The sequence below is a fragment of the Mirounga leonina genome, unplaced genomic scaffold (assembly GCF_011800145.1).
Source record: "Mirounga leonina isolate KUSES-001 unplaced genomic scaffold, KU_Mleo_1.0 Mir_199, whole genome shotgun sequence".
NCBI classification, from domain to species: Eukaryota; Metazoa; Chordata; class Mammalia; order Carnivora; family Phocidae; genus Mirounga; species Mirounga leonina.
In genome coordinates, this window is record NW_023270498.1 from 13,155,255 (window position 1) to 13,177,563 (window position 22,309).

The 22,309-nt window shown below is 36.7% G+C and overlaps 1 protein-coding gene across 3 annotated transcripts in view; it reads right to left on the minus strand.

Moving 5' to 3' along the window:
• Positions 1-22,309, minus strand: part of CDK13 (cyclin dependent kinase 13) — a 121,305-nt gene that overhangs the window by 39,809 nt on the left and 59,187 nt on the right. For all 3 annotated transcript variants that reach the window (XM_035026521.1, XM_035026519.1, XM_035026522.1), the window contains exons 6-7: positions 4,955-5,144; positions 3,679-3,735 (exon numbers count right to left, since the gene is read on the minus strand). In XM_035026521.1, the coding sequence (XP_034882412.1) occupies positions 3,679-3,735; positions 4,955-5,144 (247 nt within the window). The remainder of the gene's footprint in view (positions 1-3,678; positions 3,736-4,954; positions 5,145-22,309) is intronic.

Consider the following 22,309-nt stretch of genomic DNA (forward strand, 5'->3'; position numbering starts at 1 on the left):
GCCAGGACTAGAGCCAAAGTCCTCCTGATTGAGCCCTAAGGGTGTTAATGTTCCTTTAATTAAAAAAGTAAATTTGCTAAGTTATAGTTTCTTCTCTAGAAAATGAAGTTATCTTCAGTTTATGTGGAAAGCACATTTTTATTCATATGGGACAGTCACCTAAAGAGAAAAAGATATCCCGTCATTTGGGAAAGCACTGGAGCAATAACTTGGTAAAATAAAACTCAGAGGTGGGTATATTTTGTGACTCAAAGTTTCAGGGAAAGTTTATTTTATTTTACTTTTTTTTAGATTTTATTTATTTATTTGACAGAGAGAGACACAGCGAGAGAGGGAACGCAAGCAGGGGGAGTGGGAGAAGGGAGAAGCAGGCCTCCCGCAGAGCAGGGAGTCCGATGCAGGGCTCGATCCCAGGACCCTGGGATCATGACCTGAGCCGAAGGCAGACACTTAACAACTGAGCCACCCAGGTGCCCCGGGAAAGTTGATTTTAAAATAGCTACTGAAAAAAATGAACAGGTGTAAAGAAATGGGCAAAAACCTCTGGTCTCAAGTTCTGTATTTCCCAAGGCCAAATGGGACAAAGTATAAATACTAGTATGCAAAATGGGAAAATGTTTATTGAAGTTTAAAGAAATCATTTCCCCCTAATTTTAACCCAGTGGTTCTCCTTTCTTCCACTCAGCACACATGACAGAGGAGATCCACATCGGTCACATCACCCCCCATCCTCAATTCCTAAGTATTGACTATCAGTCCATCCAGTTCTCAAATTCAAAAAAGATATCTGAAACCAAGTAAGTGAGAATGTAGTTGAAGCTATTACAGTGGTTAGCTGAAATGTGTTCTGTTTGGGAACAAACAAAACACCTTGCAATAATTTCTTGAACTCTTCAGTTATTCTATCTGTAATAGCTAATTACTTAGAAAATACTTCCAAGTGACTTAACATTTGGATGGCTGTTACTACGTGAAAGCCTTACCTTTCTTCCTGCTTATAATGACAAAGAAATATGAATGAAAAATCATTTGTTACTTGTTTATTTCAAGAAATATCTAGAAAAGTTGGGACAATAGTCAATCTGCTAAAGGCAGTATGGTAAAAATTGGTATGTTATTAAAATTTACTACAAGAGGGGTGCCTGGGTGGCTTAGTCGATTAAGAGTCTGCCTTCGGCTCAGGTCATGAACCCAGGGTCCTGGGATAGAGCCCTGCATCAGGTCCCCTGCTCTGGGGAGAGTCTGCTTCTCCCTCTCCCACTACCCCCTGGCTTGTGTTCTCTCTCTCGCCATCTCTCTCTCTCTAAAAAAAATAAAATCTTTTAAAAAATGTTTTTAATTAAAAAAAATTAAATTAAAAAAATTTACTAGAACAATGTATGTATTTTTAAAGTCATTTCATCAAAATTAAGCCTACTTCTCTGATTTTAAAGAAACTGGAATTATTCAAATCCGAAAAAGAAAAGTTTTAAGGGAATACATAAGCCCCTAATAGACAGGATATTTGCTTACAAAACAAAATAACACACCAAGGTTTTATCTTACGAATTTGGTTAAGCAGGAAAATTCAGTATATGTTATCCAAAGATGCAAATTTGAAATTTTCTACTTTTGTAAGCTCAAAATTCCTGTATCAATTCAGTAGAGCAATGGAGACCATGGCTCAGTGAACATACCACACACCCTTGGCACTCCAATGAAACCCAACATTCCATTTTAAAAGGTAAAATAAATAGGAAAATGGAGTTTGATAGGTAAAATTTGACATTACAGTTTTTCTGGAACATATCTGTTCCAGTGTGAATATCAGCATAAAAAGAATCTATAAGATGAAAATGGTAATTTAGCTGTTCTCCATCTCCACTGAAACCTAACATGAAAACAAGAAAGGGATTTACAATCAAGTATGACAAACACATACATCTGTATTAAGAAAGGATGATCTAAACTATAGTGAAATCTCAATTAACCAACTACGCAGACAGAATCCTTAATTAAGCAGAATCTGCCCCCTAACGAACAGTCACTAAAATTTAGTTATTCAAATATACAAATATACATCAAGAGACGTTTTGGATTAAGAGCATATTTGGCCAGTCTGTTTTTTCCTTCAATTTCTATCAAGAGGCATTATTATATAGGATGGAAAAGAAAAAAAAAACAAAAACCCTGGGAGTTGGAAATTTCAAACTATACACTCTTGACTCTACCAACAAATATTTTCTCATCTTTAAAGTCACTCAACCCTTTCTGGGTCTCAGTTTTCTCAAATACAAAATGAGGGTTACAGCTTTTAAGCTTTAAAACAGTTTTTTTAAAAATTAACATATAATGTATTATTGGTTTCAGGGGTACAGGTCTGTGATTCATCAGTCTTACACAATTCACAGCGCTCACCATAGCACATACCCTTCCCAGTGTCCATCACCTAGCCACCTAAAACAGTTTAAACTTAAAAAAAAAAACCAATGTTTTCTTAAAACAAAATATTAATTAGAAGTGTAGCAAGTAAAACAAAAGTGGAAAACCTCTGGCTAAAGGAAGTATAGGGGACTGGAGCCCTGTCCAAAAAACTGTCTACACCACAGTTTCTGAGGGGTTTAATGAATTCTAATGGATCTTAAACATACCATTTAAAAACCTCTCCACACTAAATAATGAAAATAGTTTTCAGAATGACATGACAGGCACGGCAAGATTCAAAAATAAACTTTTCACTGTAAAAAATTCAAACAAGAGGATTTTATCAACTAACCAGAAACTGGCCAACATTCAGTGAAAGTAAATACCTATTTCTAAGAATTCCAATGAACTGATGCATCATTATATTAAATTATGGTTACAGTAAAAAAATTACAGAATTGACAAAGTATTTCACAGAATATATATCTGAAAATAAACAGTACTGTTTGACAGGAAAGAAATGGGCCATACTAGAGATATATTAAGCCCAATTAATTCCATAGTTTGTTTACTTAAAACCCACTGTATCACAGAAGTGTTTTATTTTGAAATTCCATATCTCTACACCCAACGTTGGGCTCGAACCTACAACCCCAAGATCAAGAGTCGCATGCTCTACCAACTGAGCCAGCTAGGTGCCCCCATATTAGTTCTAATGAGACAAGTCATATTTCACTACCACCATGTCCAAAGGAGCCAAATGGGATATACATCCCAACTGCAGCCACAGAAGCTCCACACAGAAAAGTTATACAATGGAACTTCTTCACAATAGTTTAAATAAAAGGCTCTAATGAGATTAAAACAACCGTTACTGTAGATAAAACTATAGTTTTAAAAAAACAGAAGTCCAAACTAATAATTAAAACAAAGTTTGTACGTTAAACATGCAATACAAAAAGCACATACTAAGATTTTCACCAAACACAAAAATCACGAACATCTTAATATCTGAGTTTGCATTAGAAATTTAAGTATGAATTTTTTTAAAAGAAATTACATTTACCTCTAAATGCCAAAAACAATTATTTTTAAATTGAGATAAATGCATAAAATCTGTAATTAAAACAGTCACTCCAATATGGTACAAAATTACATTATTTCACATATTTAACCACGAAAAGTAAATTTCCCTTTTCTTAAAAAAAATAATCAATAAGGTATTCTTAAAACTGGTCTCTATTGTCTGTAACAGTCACTTGAAAGTACTCTTACCTTTCTTCTGAGCTATACAATCGAGCAAGTCCAAAATCTGCAAGTTTTATTTGCCCTCTGGTAAAAGACAAAATGAACAAAAAGTATTAGTCTACTCTGAAATCATACATATTTGTATCCATTCATAGATATCTAATCATATCATACACATTCATATTCTATTCCTAAAACTAATAAAAAATATATAAACTTTAACTTTGGATCACACAGCAGTACCCTAAGTCCTACAAGGAAAGGCAAATAGATAAACTCACAACAAAGTAAAAAAGTAGTACTTTTCCTCTGGTGACCTGAGCTACTCTTATTCAAGTAACACCACCACCACCACCACTACTATTTCTACTGTACTAGCATTACAGTATTTTAGTACTACTTAGTTCCTATTTAGAAAAGTACACTTCAATGTAAATAAACTGAGATTATTTCTGCTACTTAGTAATTAGACACACTACTTGTTCAATTCAAAATAATGCATAAGACTAAATCACATCATTTTAAATTTGTTTAATTTTCCAGTTCTTAGAGGGGCTAGGTACATAGAACCCTTTCGCCTACTAAAATCAGAACCAGGCATGCCTCACTTAAACTAACAAGTAATACCAATTATAAAAGAATTATCAGAGCTCAGGTTATGCTGTCAGTAAAATGTTTTTAACACATACTTTAAATACCCATTTATGTAGGGGCACCTGGGTGGCTTAGTCAATTAAGTGTCCAACTCTTGATTTTGGCTCAGGTCATGATCTCAGGGTCATGAGATCGAGCCCCCTGTTGGGCTCTGCGGTGGGTGTGGAGACTGCTAAAAATTCTCTCTCTCTCCCTCTTCCTCTGTCCCCCCATGCTCCACTTGCACTTTCTCTTAAAAAAAAAAAAAAAAAAATCTGCTTATGCATATGTGTGTGTATACATACTTCAAAAGAGTTCACTTTAAAACTGTGATGCTGGTGTAAAAAATTTTCTAAGTAAAAAAAAAATTCTTAGATCTATTCCTAACCTAAAGCTGAAATCATATTATTAATTACTAGAATATTCATTCACATTATTTGGAAGAATATCAAATGAGAAATCAACTAAGTATTATTTTATGTACATTAAAAACTATTATTGGAAATTAATTAAAGTATATTTAACACAAGTTCAGATATACCTCAAGCAGTAATATTGCTGATTATATGTTAAAACAGTTTGAGCAATAAATTTTAAGTCTTTTTAACAGAATCAAGGTATACATTATATAACACTCATTTTAAACACATATATGAAACTCACATCATACCTATTATTTAGAAGAATATTTGAACATTTAATATCTCTATGCAAAAAGTTCTTCTTATGACAATAATCCAGACCTTCCATGAGCTGTCTCATAAATGACTTTATGTGATTTTCATTAAAATGAACCAAGCCTGATTCCAGAAGTCCCATCAGATCATGGTCCATATATTCAAACACCAGATAAAATGCACCTAAGAACAAGAATAATTAATTCGTTAAAATGTTTTATTCTTACAACTTTTCTATAGGCTCAAAATTTAAAAAAATAAATGCTATGGAGAAAATTATTCCTTGAAAAGAAGCCCTACTTTGTCACTTCAATAACATTCATCTTTCTCTCTGAATCTAATATCAGTAAATGCATCCCAAGGAAACATCTAACTCCATTTTCTTCTTTTGAAGAAAACTGTTAAGATATCAAATCAACCCTACAGTGCATAGTTTCTGGGTGTGATTAATGTAAAATAAATTCTTAACTGTTTTATATACTGAACAAACTGTCTCTCAGCAGAAGCTGAATAAAATCAATATAGTTCATCAAAGAAAATTTTAAAGTGTTAAAAGAATTGTGTTTCATAAGAAAAGAGTCTGGGCCCAGTTAGGACTTTTAGATGATCTCTATTAAGCCTTCAATAAACATATAATTTAATTCTGTTATACAGCTCCAGAATATTGGAAAGCATACAAACTGCAACTTTATTTTATAAAACCAGCTTAATCTTGCTACCAAAACCTAAAATAGCACATACACAACAACTGTACTTATAAGAGATTCAAAAATCGTAACTGAAGTTCATACAAGCTGAAACCAAAGCTGTACCTAAAAATATTCCAATCAGACTAAGTTTAATTTATCAATTCAAGAATGGAAAAACTAACAAAATTCAATATATCAAAGAAAAAAGCTATTAACATGCCAAAAAAGTCATCTGAAGAAAGCTAACAAACGGTTCCTAATTAAAAACAAAGATCTCACGCATAGTAAGATTGATTCTTGAAAGTTGGGGATTAGATGAGCACTGGGTGTGGTATGTAAGTGCTGAATCACTAAATTGCACACCTGAAACTAATATTACCCTGTATGTTAACTAACTGTAATTTAAATAAAAGTTTTTCTTTTAATTTATAATGGTACCTCTCTCAAATCAACAACCAAGTCTTACTGAACAGTAAAACATGACAAAATCATTCATTACTAGTAACTACTCTAGAGTTACTAAGTAAAATTATTATTTTTTTGGAAGTTAGTAAGTAAAATTAAAGACAACATATAAACACAGAAATAGAGAAAAATATAATTATTAATAAAGATGACTATTTTCCTTGAAAATCCAACAGAATAAAAAGAGAGTACCTGGGTTAGAGAAAATCATATATAAAAATCAAAAGACTTCATACATGCAAGTAACAACTCATTAGAAAATAAAATTTAAATAACTCCACATAAGGAAGAAAAATTAATACAAAGGACTAGGAATAAACTTTAACAAGAACTATACAAATTCATTAAATACCAAACTGTAAAATTCTGTATTTTAAAGCAATTTCAATAAAGGAACCAAGGATTTGTTTCTATTTTCTTTTGCTGACAGGATACTTACCTTCACAAAATAATTCTAAAGTTCACCTTAAAGAAAACAAAAACCAAAGTAGCAGCTAAAATGCTTCTGAAAATTAATCTACCAGAGATTAATATGACCTGTAGGGACAGACATAAAAGTGTAACATAATATACACCAGAAAACAGAGTCTAAAATATACATCTAATAATTAAGAAAGCAACCATCAAAAAAAGAGGCAAAATTGGTAATGGGACGAATGTGTAACACCATAGGAAGATGGGGAGTTACACCATAGGCAAAACAAAACCCCATTAAAAACCAACAGATTTTACTGAATAAAAATTTAGGATCACGTACATAAGTAAACAATAAGGAAGAGAGGAAAAAGTAAATGACAAACTGGAGAAACACATCTGCTACAAAATGGCTCAATATCCATAATATAAAATGAAGTCTTAAAAATCAGTACAAAAGAAGACCAATCCCATAAGAGAAAATGAGAAATAAAATGAACTGTCAATATACAAAAGATATTTTTGTCCAAAATACATGAAAATGTGTTTATCTCACTATCAACCAAAATATACAAAGTAATATAACACTTTAGTTAACTAAAGGGAAAAGATCTCAAAAAGAAAGACAATAAATATGCAGTATTGACAAATACTGTGAGGTAAACAGATATTATATAGTGCTAGTAAATTAGAAGATTTATAAAATATAATTAGGCAATATATACCAAAGCTTTAAAAATTACATTTCCTTTTACATAGCAAGTACATTAATAGATATTTAGCATAAGGAAATAAAGATTGCAAAGATTTAGCTATAAGCATGTTCACTAAAAGCAATGTAGTATTAAATATTTAAAAGCAAAACAATAAGCAAAGAGAAAACAAAAAAAACCCTGGTTATTATGGTACATGTACATCATACCATGCACTTTGAAAATTACTGTAGAGGTATAATACCAATGTGGAAATGTATTATTGATGTTGAGTTAAAGTGAGTAGATTATAAAATAATCGGTACTTGATAGAGCCGTCTTTGATGGGATTAAATAATGGAGAAAGTAGAGTTTGCGCAGAGCAACACAGTTGCCACAAGCCACATGGGGCTACTGAATACTTGAAATGTGGCTAGACCAATGTACTGCAAGTGGAAGGCATACACTAGATTTCAAAGACTTACTACAGCAACAACAAAAAGAATATAAAGTATCTCAATAATCTGTTATACTGATTACATTGATCTATTAGATATATTGGGTTAAGTAAAAATACTTAAATTAACAACTGATTTTTTTTAATGAGGCTAAGAGATTATTTTAAATTATAATAGAATGGCTTGCATTCTATTTCTATTAGAACTGAATCAGAGATATAAGAATTGAAATAGGAGAGCTAAAATTCTCATTATATACAGATAACATGATCTTTTGGTCCCTGAAAAAGACATACATTCAATGAAAAAATTATTAAAAACAGTAACACAATTTAGAAAAACTGCAAAAATAAAATATACAATAGTCATTAACATAACTACCAGTTAAAAGACAAAAGGGAAGACTCCATTTCTAATAAGAGATTAATTTTTTTAAACTTAAGAAATGTACCAAGTCCTTCAAAGATAAACTAACAGGATACTCTTATAAGACAGAAAACTATACACAAAAAAATGCACACATTCTTAGATAAGAGGCTCAACATGATAAAGATGTCAATTTTCCCCTAAATGATTTATAAATTAAGCACAAGCTCAATTTTTATTTATTTATTTATTAAAGATTTTATCTATTTATTCAGAGAGAGAGAACTCAAGCAGGGGGACAGGTAGAGAAAGAGGGAGAGAGAATCTCAAGCAGACTCTGCCCTGAGTATGGAGCCCCATGCAGGGCTCGCTCAATCTCACAACCCCAAGAACATAACCTGAGCTGAAACCAAGAGTCAGATGCTTAACTCACTAAGCTAACCAGGCACCCCCACAATTTTTAAAAATACAGGGTTTTTTCCCTACAATTAAACATAAAGTTGATGTTATATCCACATAGAAAAATAAATAAATAAGAACAGCAATGAAAACACCTAAAAGAGAAAAGGGGACCTGGGCATGAGGCTTTACCAGATATTAATTAAGGTCTGTAACTAAAAAGTATAATACTGCTAAGTGAACATGAAATATATCCAGAAATATACTCAAGCATGTACAGAACTTTAATATATGATAAAGATGGTGTATCAATTCAATGGGACAAAAGATGGACTTATTATTTAGCAATATTTGAGCAACTGAATAGGCAGACAGAAACAGATAAAACCCATCTGTTCCTCACAACATATACCAGCATAAAAAAGCACATGAACCACAGCTAAATATTAAAAATAAAACCATGAAAACATTTTTTAAAAAACATGAATTTCTTCATAACCTCAGAGTGAGGAAAACTGTCCTAACTGGGAATCAAATCAAGAAGAAATAAGAGGAAAACACTTTGATAATGTGACTATGTAAAAATAAAAATCTACTGCATGGCTAAAAACACTACAAACAAATTTAGAAGAGTAAAGCAAACTGGCAAATATTCATTTACAACTTATATTCCAGATAACTAATTAATATCCATCATAAAAAGTCCCTCTAAGTCGGAAAGAAAAGGATTAACAACCCTACAGAAAAGTGGGCAAAAGACAGATAACTCACTGGGGAGGTGGAGGAGGGAGACAACAAATTCCCATTAAATCAATGGAAAGATGTTTAACCTTGCTCATAAGAAAAATTTATTTTTCAAACTGAAACTTCACCACAATAACAAACTGACAATAATCCAAAAGAATGACACCAGACTCTACTGCAGAAGCTGTGAGAAACACTCTCATACACTGCTAGGAATTTGGCAGTACCTAGTTTAATCACATTTAGCATTTCCCTTTGACTTAACAGGCCCAATTCTAGGAACCTGTCCCAAAATTCACTGACAAAAACACAAAATGATATAGGCACAGAGCTGTTCAATGCAGCATTCTTTTTTTTTTAAGATTTTATTTATTTATTTGAGAGAGTGAGAGAGAGAGAGCACCAGCACGGGGAGGGAGAGAAGCAGACTAGCAGGGAGTCTGATCCAGGGCTCGATCAGGACCCAAAGATCATGACCTAAGCCAAAGGCAGACGCTTAACCAACTGAGCCACCCGCGCGCCCCCAGCATTACTTCTAACAGTAAAATACTGAAAAGCAAATGTCTGTCAGTAGGAGACTGACTAAACTGTGGCACATCCACACAGTAGAGTACTGTAGAGCCATAAAAAGGGATGACGACAATCTCTACTGATATGGAGACTAATCTTCAGGATACATGATTAAATGTGAAGAACCAGGCACAGTACAGCATTTACTGTTATGCTCCTTTTATATACAGAGGGGAGGGTGAATATATAGAAAAGAAACTAAAATGATGAACTGAACATTTTAAAAATAAAACCCAGTTTTTCATAGGTAAGGGAGAGAACAAGAAAAAGAGAAATGGAAGTGAGACTATTCTGAATGTGGCCTACTTTAAAGTTTTGAGTTTGGAATCATGTAATGTTTTACATGATTAATATACATCATTACACCAAAAGGGTAAAAAAGTAATGCCTAAAAATTGGAAACAGATGAACCTAAATTTAGTGTATCAAACTGGCTGCATATGGTCTAGATCATAGTATTTTTTTTTTTAAGATTCTTTATTTATTTGACAGAGAGACACAGCGAGAGAGGGAACAGAAGCAGGGGGAGTGGGAGAGGGAGAAGCAGGCTTCCTGCGGAGCCCCGATGCGGGGCTCGATCCCAGGACCCTGAGATCATGACCTGAGCCAAAGACAGATGCCTAATGACTGAGCCACCCAGGCGCCCCTATATCATAGTATTTTAACTATACCCAGTGGGGTATATTCTAAGAACAAAAAGAAACACTAAGAAATCTAATTATTCAATAGTCTTCTTAGTAATTAATATTAGTATTGTTATTTTAAAATTATTCTATGTATATTGTAGGACTACGTTAATATCTTAGGAATTAACATTTTTCGTATAAGAGACAGACAAGTATAAGATAAAAGAAATATAAATCCTGTTCTTTTAAATTAAAATCACCTATGGCAGGGGCGCCTGGCTAGCTCAGTCAGTAGAACATGCAACTCTTGATCTCAGGGTCGTGAATCCAAGCCCACATTGCATGTGGAGCCTACTTAAAATAAAAAAATAAAATAAAATAAAAGAGTTTCTTAAAAAAAAAAAAAAATCATCTGCAGTAGCCAGCCACCAAGATGGCCCCCAGTGCTTCTCATCTCCCAGTATCTATGCCCTCCCACAGTGATTCAAGGACAGTCTGTATGACCAACAAAGTATTGCAGAAGTGATAATGTCACTGGCTACCAAGGCAAGGTCACATAACCATGGCAGGTTCCATTTTACTTGCTTGGACAATTTGCCCTGGGAAAAGCCAGCCACCAAGCTGTCAGGACAGTCAAGCAACTGTGTTGAAAGGCCCATGTGAAGAAGAACTGAGACCTCCCACCCACCAATAATGGAATTACAACTTGCCAGCCATGTGAAGGAAGGTGATTCTCCGACTCTGGTCAAGCCTTCTTGTGACTACAGCCCTAATCCACATCTCATGGCAACCTCATGAGAGAACCTGAATCAAAACTGCCCAGCCAAGATGCTCTCAAATTCCTGCCCATAGAAACCATAAGAGATAATAGGGCGCCTGGGTGGCTCAGTTGGTTAAGAGACTGCCTTTGGCTCAGGTCATGGTCCCAGAGTCCTGGGATCGAGTCCCACATCAGGCTCCCGGCTCGAGCGGGGAGCCTGCTTCTCCCTCGGACCCTCTCCCCTCTCATGCTGTTTCTCTCTCTCTCTCTCTCTCAAATAAATAAATAAATAAAATCTTAAAAAAGAAAAGAAACCATAAGAGATAATAGCTTCCAGCATCATCTTTGAAGTATAACTGCCAAAGAATTGGATTATATCTGAAGAAGTTTATAGATCTAATTACCATTTATAGGAAATATGCAAGTTAGAAGAACAAGCTAAAGACACCAAAAGGAAGCAATTTAGCCAAATCCAAAATGTGGCCTATTCTTCGTAAATAAGTGGAATGAAATTTCTAAAAAGCAAGAGAAGATTCTAGGAGACCTAAAATGATAATTAACCACATACAATATAGATCTTGTTTCATCCAGATTCAAACAAAGCTCCTATAAAAAATATTTCTAAGATAACTGGGTAAATGTAAACACTGACTGTTAGATAATATTATAAAATTATTGTCTATTTTGTTAGGTATAAGGCCTCTTTCTTTTTTAACATAACCACAATTTCATTATCTATTATAGACAGATGATTAATCAAGTATTTATGTTTACAATATGATGCCTGGGATTCACTTAAAAATGGTCAAGCAAAATAAAAACAAGTAGGGAGAGATAAATGAAGTAAGATTAGCAAAATGTGGTAACAGGTAAATGTGAGAAATGGCGACACTGGGGTTCATCATCCCATTTTCTTTATTTTTAAGTATGTTTGAGTATTTCAATAATATTTAAATGTCTGAAACAAAAATGAATAAATAAAAATTTTAGTAGGCTTTCAAATTATCCTGAATCAAGAGCTATATTGTTCCCATATTTTAACTTTGGTTTTATTTTTATCAAGGTTATATATTTATATAGTTTTAGGCAATGTTTCAAAGCGAGTGTTTCCAATTGTTTCAAACTGTGTCATGAAATCAATTTAGTAGGTCACAACCCGCATTCTGATTTTTATTTATTTATTTTTAAAGATTTATTTTTGAGGAAGCTCTACACATAACGTGGGACCCAAACCCACAATCCCAACTTCAAGAGTCGCAAACTCTACCAACTGAGTCATTCAGGCGTCTCACAACCTGCATTTTTAAAAAGTTTTTTCTATTGCATGTTATTTTTCCTTACCCTGTATTTAAACATTAGTAAAATCATACGTAATAATATTTTTATAATATAGCATGCCAAGTAAACTTTCATAGTAGGAACTTATATACATACATAGAGTTAGCAAAATGTCCAATATCAAAATTCTAAGAGCAGTTTATCTCTGTGTGAGCAGATGGGTGATTTTTACTTTCCTCTTATGCTGCCATTTTCTGACTTTTCTACAAGGAACACAAACAGTCATTTTTAAATATATTAACAACTATGTCTAATATACAATTTGATAAGGAAAAAACAAACAACCCAACTGAAAGAAATGGCAATGTCACAAAGAATGCACATGGGAAATCAAAATGATAAACATATATAAGATGCTCCATACCTCACTAGTAATCAGGAAAGTACTTTCACCTATCAGACTGACAATATCCGGTGATTTCCAAATGAAACTCATATACTACTACAATTTTTTGGCAAAATAACCTGATAACCTATTAATTAAAAACACAAATGTCTGTTGACTTAGTTATCCCACATTTGGGAATAAACCAAAGGAAATAATAGCACCAGTATGCAAGTATACATGTATAAGGCCATATCTAGCAGTACTGTTTGTAATGGAAAAAACAATGGGAAAAATTGAATGCTCATAAAGAAATGGTTGGATAAATCTGTATATCCATACTGTGGCACATTATGCAGCTATGTTAAAAATTTTTATCACCTAGAGATATATTGTATTCTTTAATAAGAAAAGTAAAATACAGGGTGCCTGGGTGGCTCAGTTGGTTAAGCGACTGCCTTCGGCTTAGGTCATGATCCTGGAGTCCCGGGATCGAGTCCCACCATCGGGCTCCCTGCTCGGCAGGGAGTCTGCTTCTCCCTCTGACCCTCCTCCCTCTCGTGCTCTCTGTCTCTCATTCTCTCTCTCTCAAATAAATAAATAAAATCTTTAAAAAAAAAGAAAAAAGAAAAGTAAAATACAGAGTAAAAAAAAAAAAAAAAAACAGCACCAGAACTTCCTGATTCTGGTCTGACACGTTGGGAATTTGAAAGTTACTATACCCATCATCATGACAAGAACACAGAAGAATAAACTGAAAATCAACAACTCTTCTTAGATCCACAGAGAACTGATGTTACAGAGCAAACCACTGCCCCCCAAATTAGTGAGTGAGAGAGGTGAATACAGAGAGTCACAACTCATAAAAGCAGAAGCCCAGGAACAGAAATCTCCACAGGAACTCTTACCAAGGTAGGAAAGCCCAAACCATAACTGACAAATTGCTGGATACTCTGTGTGAACAAGTTTGACAGTTAAAAATTCCAGCGGATCCAGCCTTAGATAGGCTCCCATACTTCTGCAAGTTTTACCACCAGGAAACCTACCAGGTTATCACACTGATGATGACAGAAAAATCACACTGTGCTTCCAGCAAGGGGAGGGGGAAAACAGTCATGATGAAATACACTCAGAGCATTCTGTTCTTAACACAGCCTGATCTCAAGAGAAATTTTATTACCAGAGAGAGACTAAGCAACTGGGGTTCACAAGAGTCTTGGTGATCTGACAGAGAAAAAAAAATCCAACTCCAGAACATTCTAGCCTTTGACTCAGAGGAAGGAAATACTCAACTGCAGCATTCTTTAGTATTCCTGTCTTACTTAAGGGGGAAAAAAGCAAGAAAACTGAAACACTTCTGAAGGACACAGCTGAACGCTATAGGCTCACTAAAAAACAGACCAAATCATAGGAGTATAAAATACTTTCCCTCCCCCTCCATAACTTACCACCATATAAATACGACTCCTGTATAATAACAAAAGAATACAACTAAAAGAATGACACATCCCAGACATTCTAAGAAATCTCTAGGGAACCCAAAAGACAACAAGGGAGATCTTAGCCTCTGCCAGAGCTTCCACTAATAATAAGCACAGCCTAACCACTAGGCAGATAAACACAAAACCTCACACGAAAAGCCAATTTACCTTAGCTCCTTCTATCCAATACATTGTGTCTGGCTTTCAACCAAAAATTACAAGGTATTCTATAACACAGCCTGAAGAGAAAATGCAAGCATCAGAGTTAGATTCAGATACAGCAGAGAAAATGGAATTAGCACACCAAGAATTATTTTATTTTATTTTAATTTTTTTCACACCAGGAATTTTGAAATCTATGATTAATATTCTAAGGGCTCTAATGGGAAAAGTAGACAATATGTAAGAACAAATGGATACTATAAGCAAAGAAATAGAAATTCTAAGAGAATCAACTGAAAATACTAGAAATCAAAAACACTCTAACAAAAATAGAGAATGTCTTTTCTGGGCTAATCAGTACATGAGACATGGCGGAGCAAAGAATCTGTGAGGCTGAAGATGTCAAAAGAAACTTCCACAACCGAAATGCAAAGAAAAATAAAGAACGAAAAAATACAAAATGCCCTAAAAAAGTGGGACAATTACAAAAGGTGTTAACACACATGTAAAGAGAATACTAGAAGCAGAAAAAAGACAGAAGGGAAAACAAAAAATATCTGAAGTAATAATGACTGAAATTTTCCCAAATCAATGATAACTCCAAACCACAGGTCCAGGAAACTCAAAAAATATCCAGGAAGACAAATACAAAAACATCTACATCTAGGTATATCACATTTAAACTACTGAGAATCAAAGAAATAAAAAGAAAAATCTTGATGGAAGCCAAAGGAAAAAAAAAACCTTACCTATAAAGTAGCAAAGCTAATAAAAAATCGCATCAAATTTCTCCTCAGAAAGCAAAGATACTGCTGAGAGAGAAATTATAGCACTGAATGCATGTATTAGAAAAGATCTAAAATCAGTAACCTAAGCATCCACCTCAGTAAAAAGGGCAAATTAAAGTCAAAGTAAGCAGAAAAAGAAATAATAAAAATTAGAAGTTGATTCTCTGAAAGGGTCAAATAAAATTAGTAAAACCTCTAGCCAGGTTAATTAGGGAAAAAAAAGAGAAAAGGTGCAAATTACTAATATCAGAAATGAAAGAGAAGACATCACTATTTCTCTCAAAAACATTTGAAGGATAATAAAGGAACAGATGAACAACTCTGTGCCCACAAATTTGATAACGTAGATGAAATGGACCAGTATCTTGCAAGACACAATGTACCAAAAGTCACACAAGGAAAAATAGATAATCTAAATAGGCCTGTATCTTTTTTTTTTTTTTAAGATTTTATTTTTAAGTAATCTCTACACCCAGTGGGGGGCTTGAACCCACAACCCTGAGATCAAGGGTTGCACACTCTGAGGTGCCTGAGTGGCTCAGTCGGTTAAGCATCTGCCTTCGGCTCAGATCATGATCCCAGGGTCCTGGGATCAAGCCCCGAGTCAGGCTCCCTACTCAGCAGGGAGGTGCTTCTCCCTCTCCCTTTGCACCTCCCCTTCCCCTTCTCCCCTGCCCCCTCCCGTGCTCCCTCGCTCTCTCGGTCTGCTGTCTCTTTCTCTCAAATAAATAAAATCTTTAAAAAAAAAGAGTTGCATGCTCTACCAGCTGAGTCAGCCAGGTATCCTTAAATAGGCCTATATCTATTAAAGAAAATGAATCAATAATTAATAACCTTCCAAGACCAAAAGCACCAGGCCCAGATGGGTTTACTGAATTTTACCAACAATTTAAGAAAGAAATTATATCAATTCTCTATAATCTTCCAGAAAATATAGAGACAGACTACTTCCTAACTCATTTATAAGGCCAGCATTACTTTATATCAAAACCAAAGTCACCACAGGAAAGAAAAACCACAGACCAAGATCTCTCGTGAACACAGATGTAAAAATCCTCACCAGGGTGCCTGGGTGGTTCAGTGGTTGAGAGTCTGCCTTCGGCTCAGGTCGTGATCCCAGGGTCCTGGGATCGAGTCCCATGATGGGCTCCCTGCTCTGTAGGGAGTCTGCTTTTCCCTCTGCCCCAACCCCCAATTGTTTTCTCAATCTCTCTCTCTCTCAAATAAAGTCTTTAAAAAAAAATCCTCACTAAATTTAAGCAAATCAAATTCAACAATGTATGAAAAAATATATATACCATGACCAAGTGGGATTTAGCTCAGGTATGTAAGCCAGGTTCATCATTCAAAAAACAATTAATGTAACTATGACATCAAGGCTAACAAAGAAAAATCATATGATCATAGCAACAGAGGCAGGAATAACATCTGACCAAATACAGCACTCATTCATGATTTAAAAGAACCAGAACTCAGCAAACCAAAAATAGAGAACTTCTTCTATGAAAGAATATCTATAAAACCTACAGCTAACATCATACTTAATGGTGAGAGATCTCCCACCAATAAAGAACAAGCCAATGGGTGCCTGGGTGGCTCAGTTGGTTAGGCGACTGCCTTCGGCTCAGGTCATGATCCCGGAGTCCCGGGATCGAGTCCCGCATCGGGCTCCCTGCTCGGCGGGGAGTCTGCTTCTCCCTCTGACCCTCCTCCCTCTCATGCTCTCTGTCTCTCATTCTCTCTCTCGCAAATAAATAAAATCTTAAAAAAAAAAAAGAACAAGCCAAGGACAGCCCCTCTCACCACTTCTATTCACTGTCGTATTGTAAGACCTAGCTAATGCAGTGAGACAAGAAAAGGAAATAAAAGGTGTACACTATTAGAAAGGAAAAAATAAAATGTCTTTGTTCACAAATTACATGATTGTCTATGTAGAAAATCCCCAAAAGTCACCAAAAAAAGTCCTGGAAATAATATGCAATTACAACAAGGCTGCAAGATATAAAATTGATGTACAAAGTTAGCTGCTTTCTTACATACCAGCAATGAACAACTGGAATTTCCAATTAAAAACATTATATGATTCACATTAGGAACAAAAATAATTAAATACTTGTTATAAATCTAATAAAATATGTACATGATCTACATAAGAAAAACTACAAACCTCAATGAAAGAAGCAAAAATCTAAATTAATATATTCCATGTGCATGCACAGAAGACACAAGATTGTTAAGATGTCATTTCTTCCCAGCCACATCTATGCATTTATCGCAATCCCAATTAAATCCTAGCAAGTTATTTTATGAATACTGACAAAGTGATTCTATAGTTCACAGGGAGAGGCACATCTGGTAAAGGACTGGTATACAACGTGTACCAAAAAGTCGTTAAACTCAACAATAAGAAAACAAACAGCCCAATTAAAAAATGAGCAAAAGATGTGAACAGATACCTCATCAAGAAAAAGAAAAAATCCACACATAGATGGCACATAAGCGTATGAAAAGATTCTCAGCATCATATCTTATTAAAGAATGGCAAACTGAAACAACAATGGGGTACCATATATATCTATTATAAGGGCAAAAATCCAGAACACTGACAACAGCAAATGCTGGTGAGGATATGGAACAAGAGAACTCTCATTCATTACTTGTGGAAACGCAAAATGACATAGCTCACTTCTGAAGATAGTTTGAGGAGGAGCTAAAATAGCAGCGGAGTAGGAGGACCCTAGGCTGGTTTTGCCCGTGGAACACAGCGAGGTAACTATCAAATCATCCTAAGTACCCCAGAAATAGGCCTGAAAACTGACAGAACTAACTCTATGACTAAAGGGAGAGAAGAAGCCTCATCGAAGTGGGTACGAAGGGAGGAGGCGTGGTTTGGGGGAGAAAGGGATCATGACTGCTGTGGAGGAGGGGGAGCCTCGGTCGAGGACTTGAGAGAGAGACACACACAGAGACAGAGACAGACAGCGAGCAAGAGAGATGAGCACACAGAGGAACCCACAAGGAGAATATTTCCCCAAAGCCATTTGCTGGGAAAAAGAGAGGGGCGGAGTTCTGTGAGTTCTTTCAGCCAGTGGGGCGGGCTTCAAGCCTGGAGTCTGAAAGGTCGGTGGGCTTGGCCGGCCTAGAACCCTGAGGGCTTGGCCCCTCTCCCCAGGAGAAGGCAAGCAAACACCAGGGACAGAGGGCATGGGAACAGCCATCTGAAGGGTTCCGTAGCACACGGCGGAAGAGGATCTTCCCTTCCTGTCCTGGAGGAGTCACAGAGAGGTGGTATTCCTGGAGAGGCCTCACTGGACACACAGGAGACCACTGTGGCCATTTCTCTCCCCACCCTTCAGCAGAAACACAGATGCACCAGCAGGAGGCAGCACTGAGACAAGACAGGCTGCCTCACTTGCTTCCACCAAACCCCACTTCCCTGCACTCTGGTGCAGACTGTCTTTCCAGGTCAAGCTGCCCTCCCTCCCAGCGCAGTGAGACCCTCCCCCCAGCAGACCAGCGCACGCCCCCGCCCACATCACGTCCCGAAAGCCTGGAGTTTGAAAAGACAGCGGGCTTGGCTAGGATAGAACCCACAGGGCACTGTGATCTGGAAAAGGCCTGGGACACACCTGGGGGAGACTCTTTGTTCTCAGAGAGCTTTCCTGGGAGACAGACTGCTCTCCGGGGCAAAGGAGGAGGCCAGTGCCATTTTCCTCCCCTGCCACAGAGCCACCCGAGGCGGTGAGCAGCACAGCAAGGACGTGGGCCGCCTAACTGGAGGATGCCAAGTCCCACACCCTGGCGCTCTGGCAGGGCTGCCCTTCTCAGTCAAGTTCGCCTCAGTCCCGGCACGGCCGGCCCCCTGCCCAGAAGAGCAGCACGAACCACCCCACACATCCCACGTCCCCCAACTAGAGAGTTCTGCGGAGCTGCAGTTCTAGTGCAAGGAGCGTCAGGTCCCATTTCACAAGCAGAGCAGAGCACACCTAGTGCAAACTCGCCACATTCCGGCCAGGGACCACACACTGTCCAGAGCGGGCCAGGGGAGCCTCTGCGAATGACCCGCCTGAAGGCTAGAGCAGCCAGACCACAGTGGCAGAGGGCACGCAGCACACACAGAGACGCTCGCTCAGGTGCCAGACGCCGGGCACTACCTAACCTTTGCTCCTAAAGCCATTTCTCTCCAAAGTGGGAAACAAACGGGCTTTCCTTGCACCCAGAAGGCAGAGACTCAGACAAAATGCCAAGACCGAGGAATTCATCCCAAACCAAAGAACAAGAGAAAGTCATGGCCAGAGATCTAAGCGAGACAGATAGAGGTAACACGCCTGATGGAGAATTTTTAAAGCAACAATCCTAAGGATACTCGCTGGGATGAAGAAAAGAATGGAGGACTTCGGGGAAGCCCTTACCACAAAGATAAAAGTTTTAAAAAAATCAGAAATGAAAACTACAATAATTGAGATGGAAAACGCTTGATGCAATGAACATGAGGATGGAAGGAGCAGATCTTTCCACAGGCACTTGGCAGGCCAGAAGGGAGTGGCATGATCTATTCAAAGTACTGAATGGGAAGAAAACTCTGATCGCAAATGGTAAGGTTTCATTTTTTTGATGGTTGAGGAATATTCCATAATCCATATGTATATATGCATGCCACATCTTCTTTAGTCATTCATCTGTCGATGGACATGGGGGCTCTCTCCACAGTTTGACTAATGTGGACACTGCTGCTCTAAACACTGGGGTGCAGGTGCCCCTTTGGATCCCTACGTTTGTATCCTTTGGGTAAATACCTAGTAGTGCAGTTGCTGGCTCGCAGCATAGCTCAATTTTTCACTTTTGGAGGAATCTCCATACTGTTTTCCAGACAAATATGGAAATTAAGGAACAAAACAGAGGATCATAGGGGAAGGGAGGGAAAAATAAAATAAGATGAAATCAGAGTCGGGGGCAAACCGTAACAGATTCTGAACTATAGGAAACAAACGAGGGGGGCGCCTGGGTGGCTCAGTCATTGAGCGTCTGCTTTCGGCTCAGGTCATGATCCTGGGGTCCTGGGATCGATCCCGGGGTCCTGGGATCGAGCCCCGCGTCGGGCTCCTGCTCAGCGGGAGGCCTGCTTCTCTCTCTCCCACTCCCCCTGCTTGTGTTCCCTCTGTCTCGCTGTCTCTCTCTCTGTCAAATAAACGGATAGGATCTTTTAAAAAAAAAAAAAAAAAGGAAACAAAGGAGGGTTGCTAGAGGGGAGGTGGGTGGGGGGATGGGGTAACTAGGGGATAGGCATTAAGGAGGGCACTTGATGTAATGAGTGTTATATGCAACTGATGAATCACTAAATTCTACCTCTGAAACTAATAATACGTGAATATGTTAATTAATTGAATTAAAAAAAAAAAAAAGAATGGGAAAAAATCTGCAGCCAAGAAGACTCTATCCAGGAAAGGCACCATTCAGAATCGAAGGAGAGATCAAAGAGTTTCCCAGACAAGCAAGCACTAAAGGAGTTTGTGACTACTAAACCAGATCTTAATTATTACTGTCAAGTGGTGTTCTTGTGAGATGTCATTTCCCAGCCTATTCTTTTTTGGGTGGTAATTATTACATAGAATGCCATTTTTTTTTTGTTTGGTAGAATCTATTTTTCTGTTACCTAATGAATTTTTTTTTCTCTCCCTCTAAAAAAAAAATATAAAGACAGTTTGAAACTTTCTCACAAAACCAAATATATTCTTACTACATGATCCAGCAATGGTGCTCCTTGGTATTAAATCAAAGAAACTGAAAACTTATATTCAAACAGAAACCTGCATGTGAATATTTACAGCAGCTCTATTCATAATTACCCAAAACGTGGAAGCAACCAGTATGTTCTTCCGTGGATGAATGGATAAAAATGCAGTACATCCACACAATGGAATATTAATTAGCACTAAAAAGAAGTGAGGTATGAAACCATGAAAATCCATGGAGCAAACTTAAATGTGTATTACTAAGTGAAAGTAGCCAATCTGAAAAGGCTATATACCGTATGTTTCCAATTATAATGATGTTCTGGAAAAGGTAAAACTATGGAGACAGTAAAAAAAAAAAAAAAATCCGTATTTGCCAGAGTTTCAAAAGGTGGATATGAACAGGTGGAACACAAGCGTAAATTTTTAAGACAGTGAAAGTAATTCTGTGAATGGGTCTGTTAGACTGCCTGTGTCTGTGAGATTTTTCTGTGCCTCTTTGTCTCTTTCTCTGTATCTCTATCAGTCTCTCTTAGACTCGATCAAAACTGTTGGATTCTCTGTATCTCTGCTTCACTGACTCTTTGTCTCTCTTTCTCTCAATTTATGTATTTAAATATATTTTTCTGTTATTTCTATTTCCATTTTTAAGCACAAAGGTCTTGAAGGACATGTAACAGGCTATTAACCCTGGATTGGGAAGTAGCAAGAAAAAAACAGGAAATTAATTTTTTTCTTTATATATATTCACATTATTTCAATGATTAGGATAAAATCATTTTTACTTTTATACTTATAAGAAACCTTTATTTTCAAGAGAATATTAAAAAATAAAGAATTTATAGTTAAAAGTCCTTAAAATACAAGAGATTTTAAATTCAGTAAAAGCTACTCACAATAAGCTCTACACAGGCAAAGCAATACAATGCAGTAAGGAGAACAAATAAATTGGGGGGGGGGGACTAAATTCTGTATTACTTGCATTTCTGATCCCTTTCACTGAATAGACAGTTGAGTCCTTACTGTTCACTGTAATTAGGTTGAATCCTTAAATGTCTGCCCCACCAAAAGATCTGGAACAACCCTTTATTATAAGAAGTCAAGAATTTGAGGCCTGGGAAGCCATCAATCCCAGAACAACCCTGTGCTACTAGAGCATTCTAAGACCACAGGCTATTTTAAGATGGACCTCCCTAATCCACACCTACAAGCCAATGCACACTGACCTGAACAAAAAAGATAATTTATCCATCTTCTAAACATCCTTTGTTTTAGGTACAGAGTGAAAGAGAGCTCTCAAAGTCATTTGGCTGAAGTCTAGGTTCCCCCTCTACCTCTC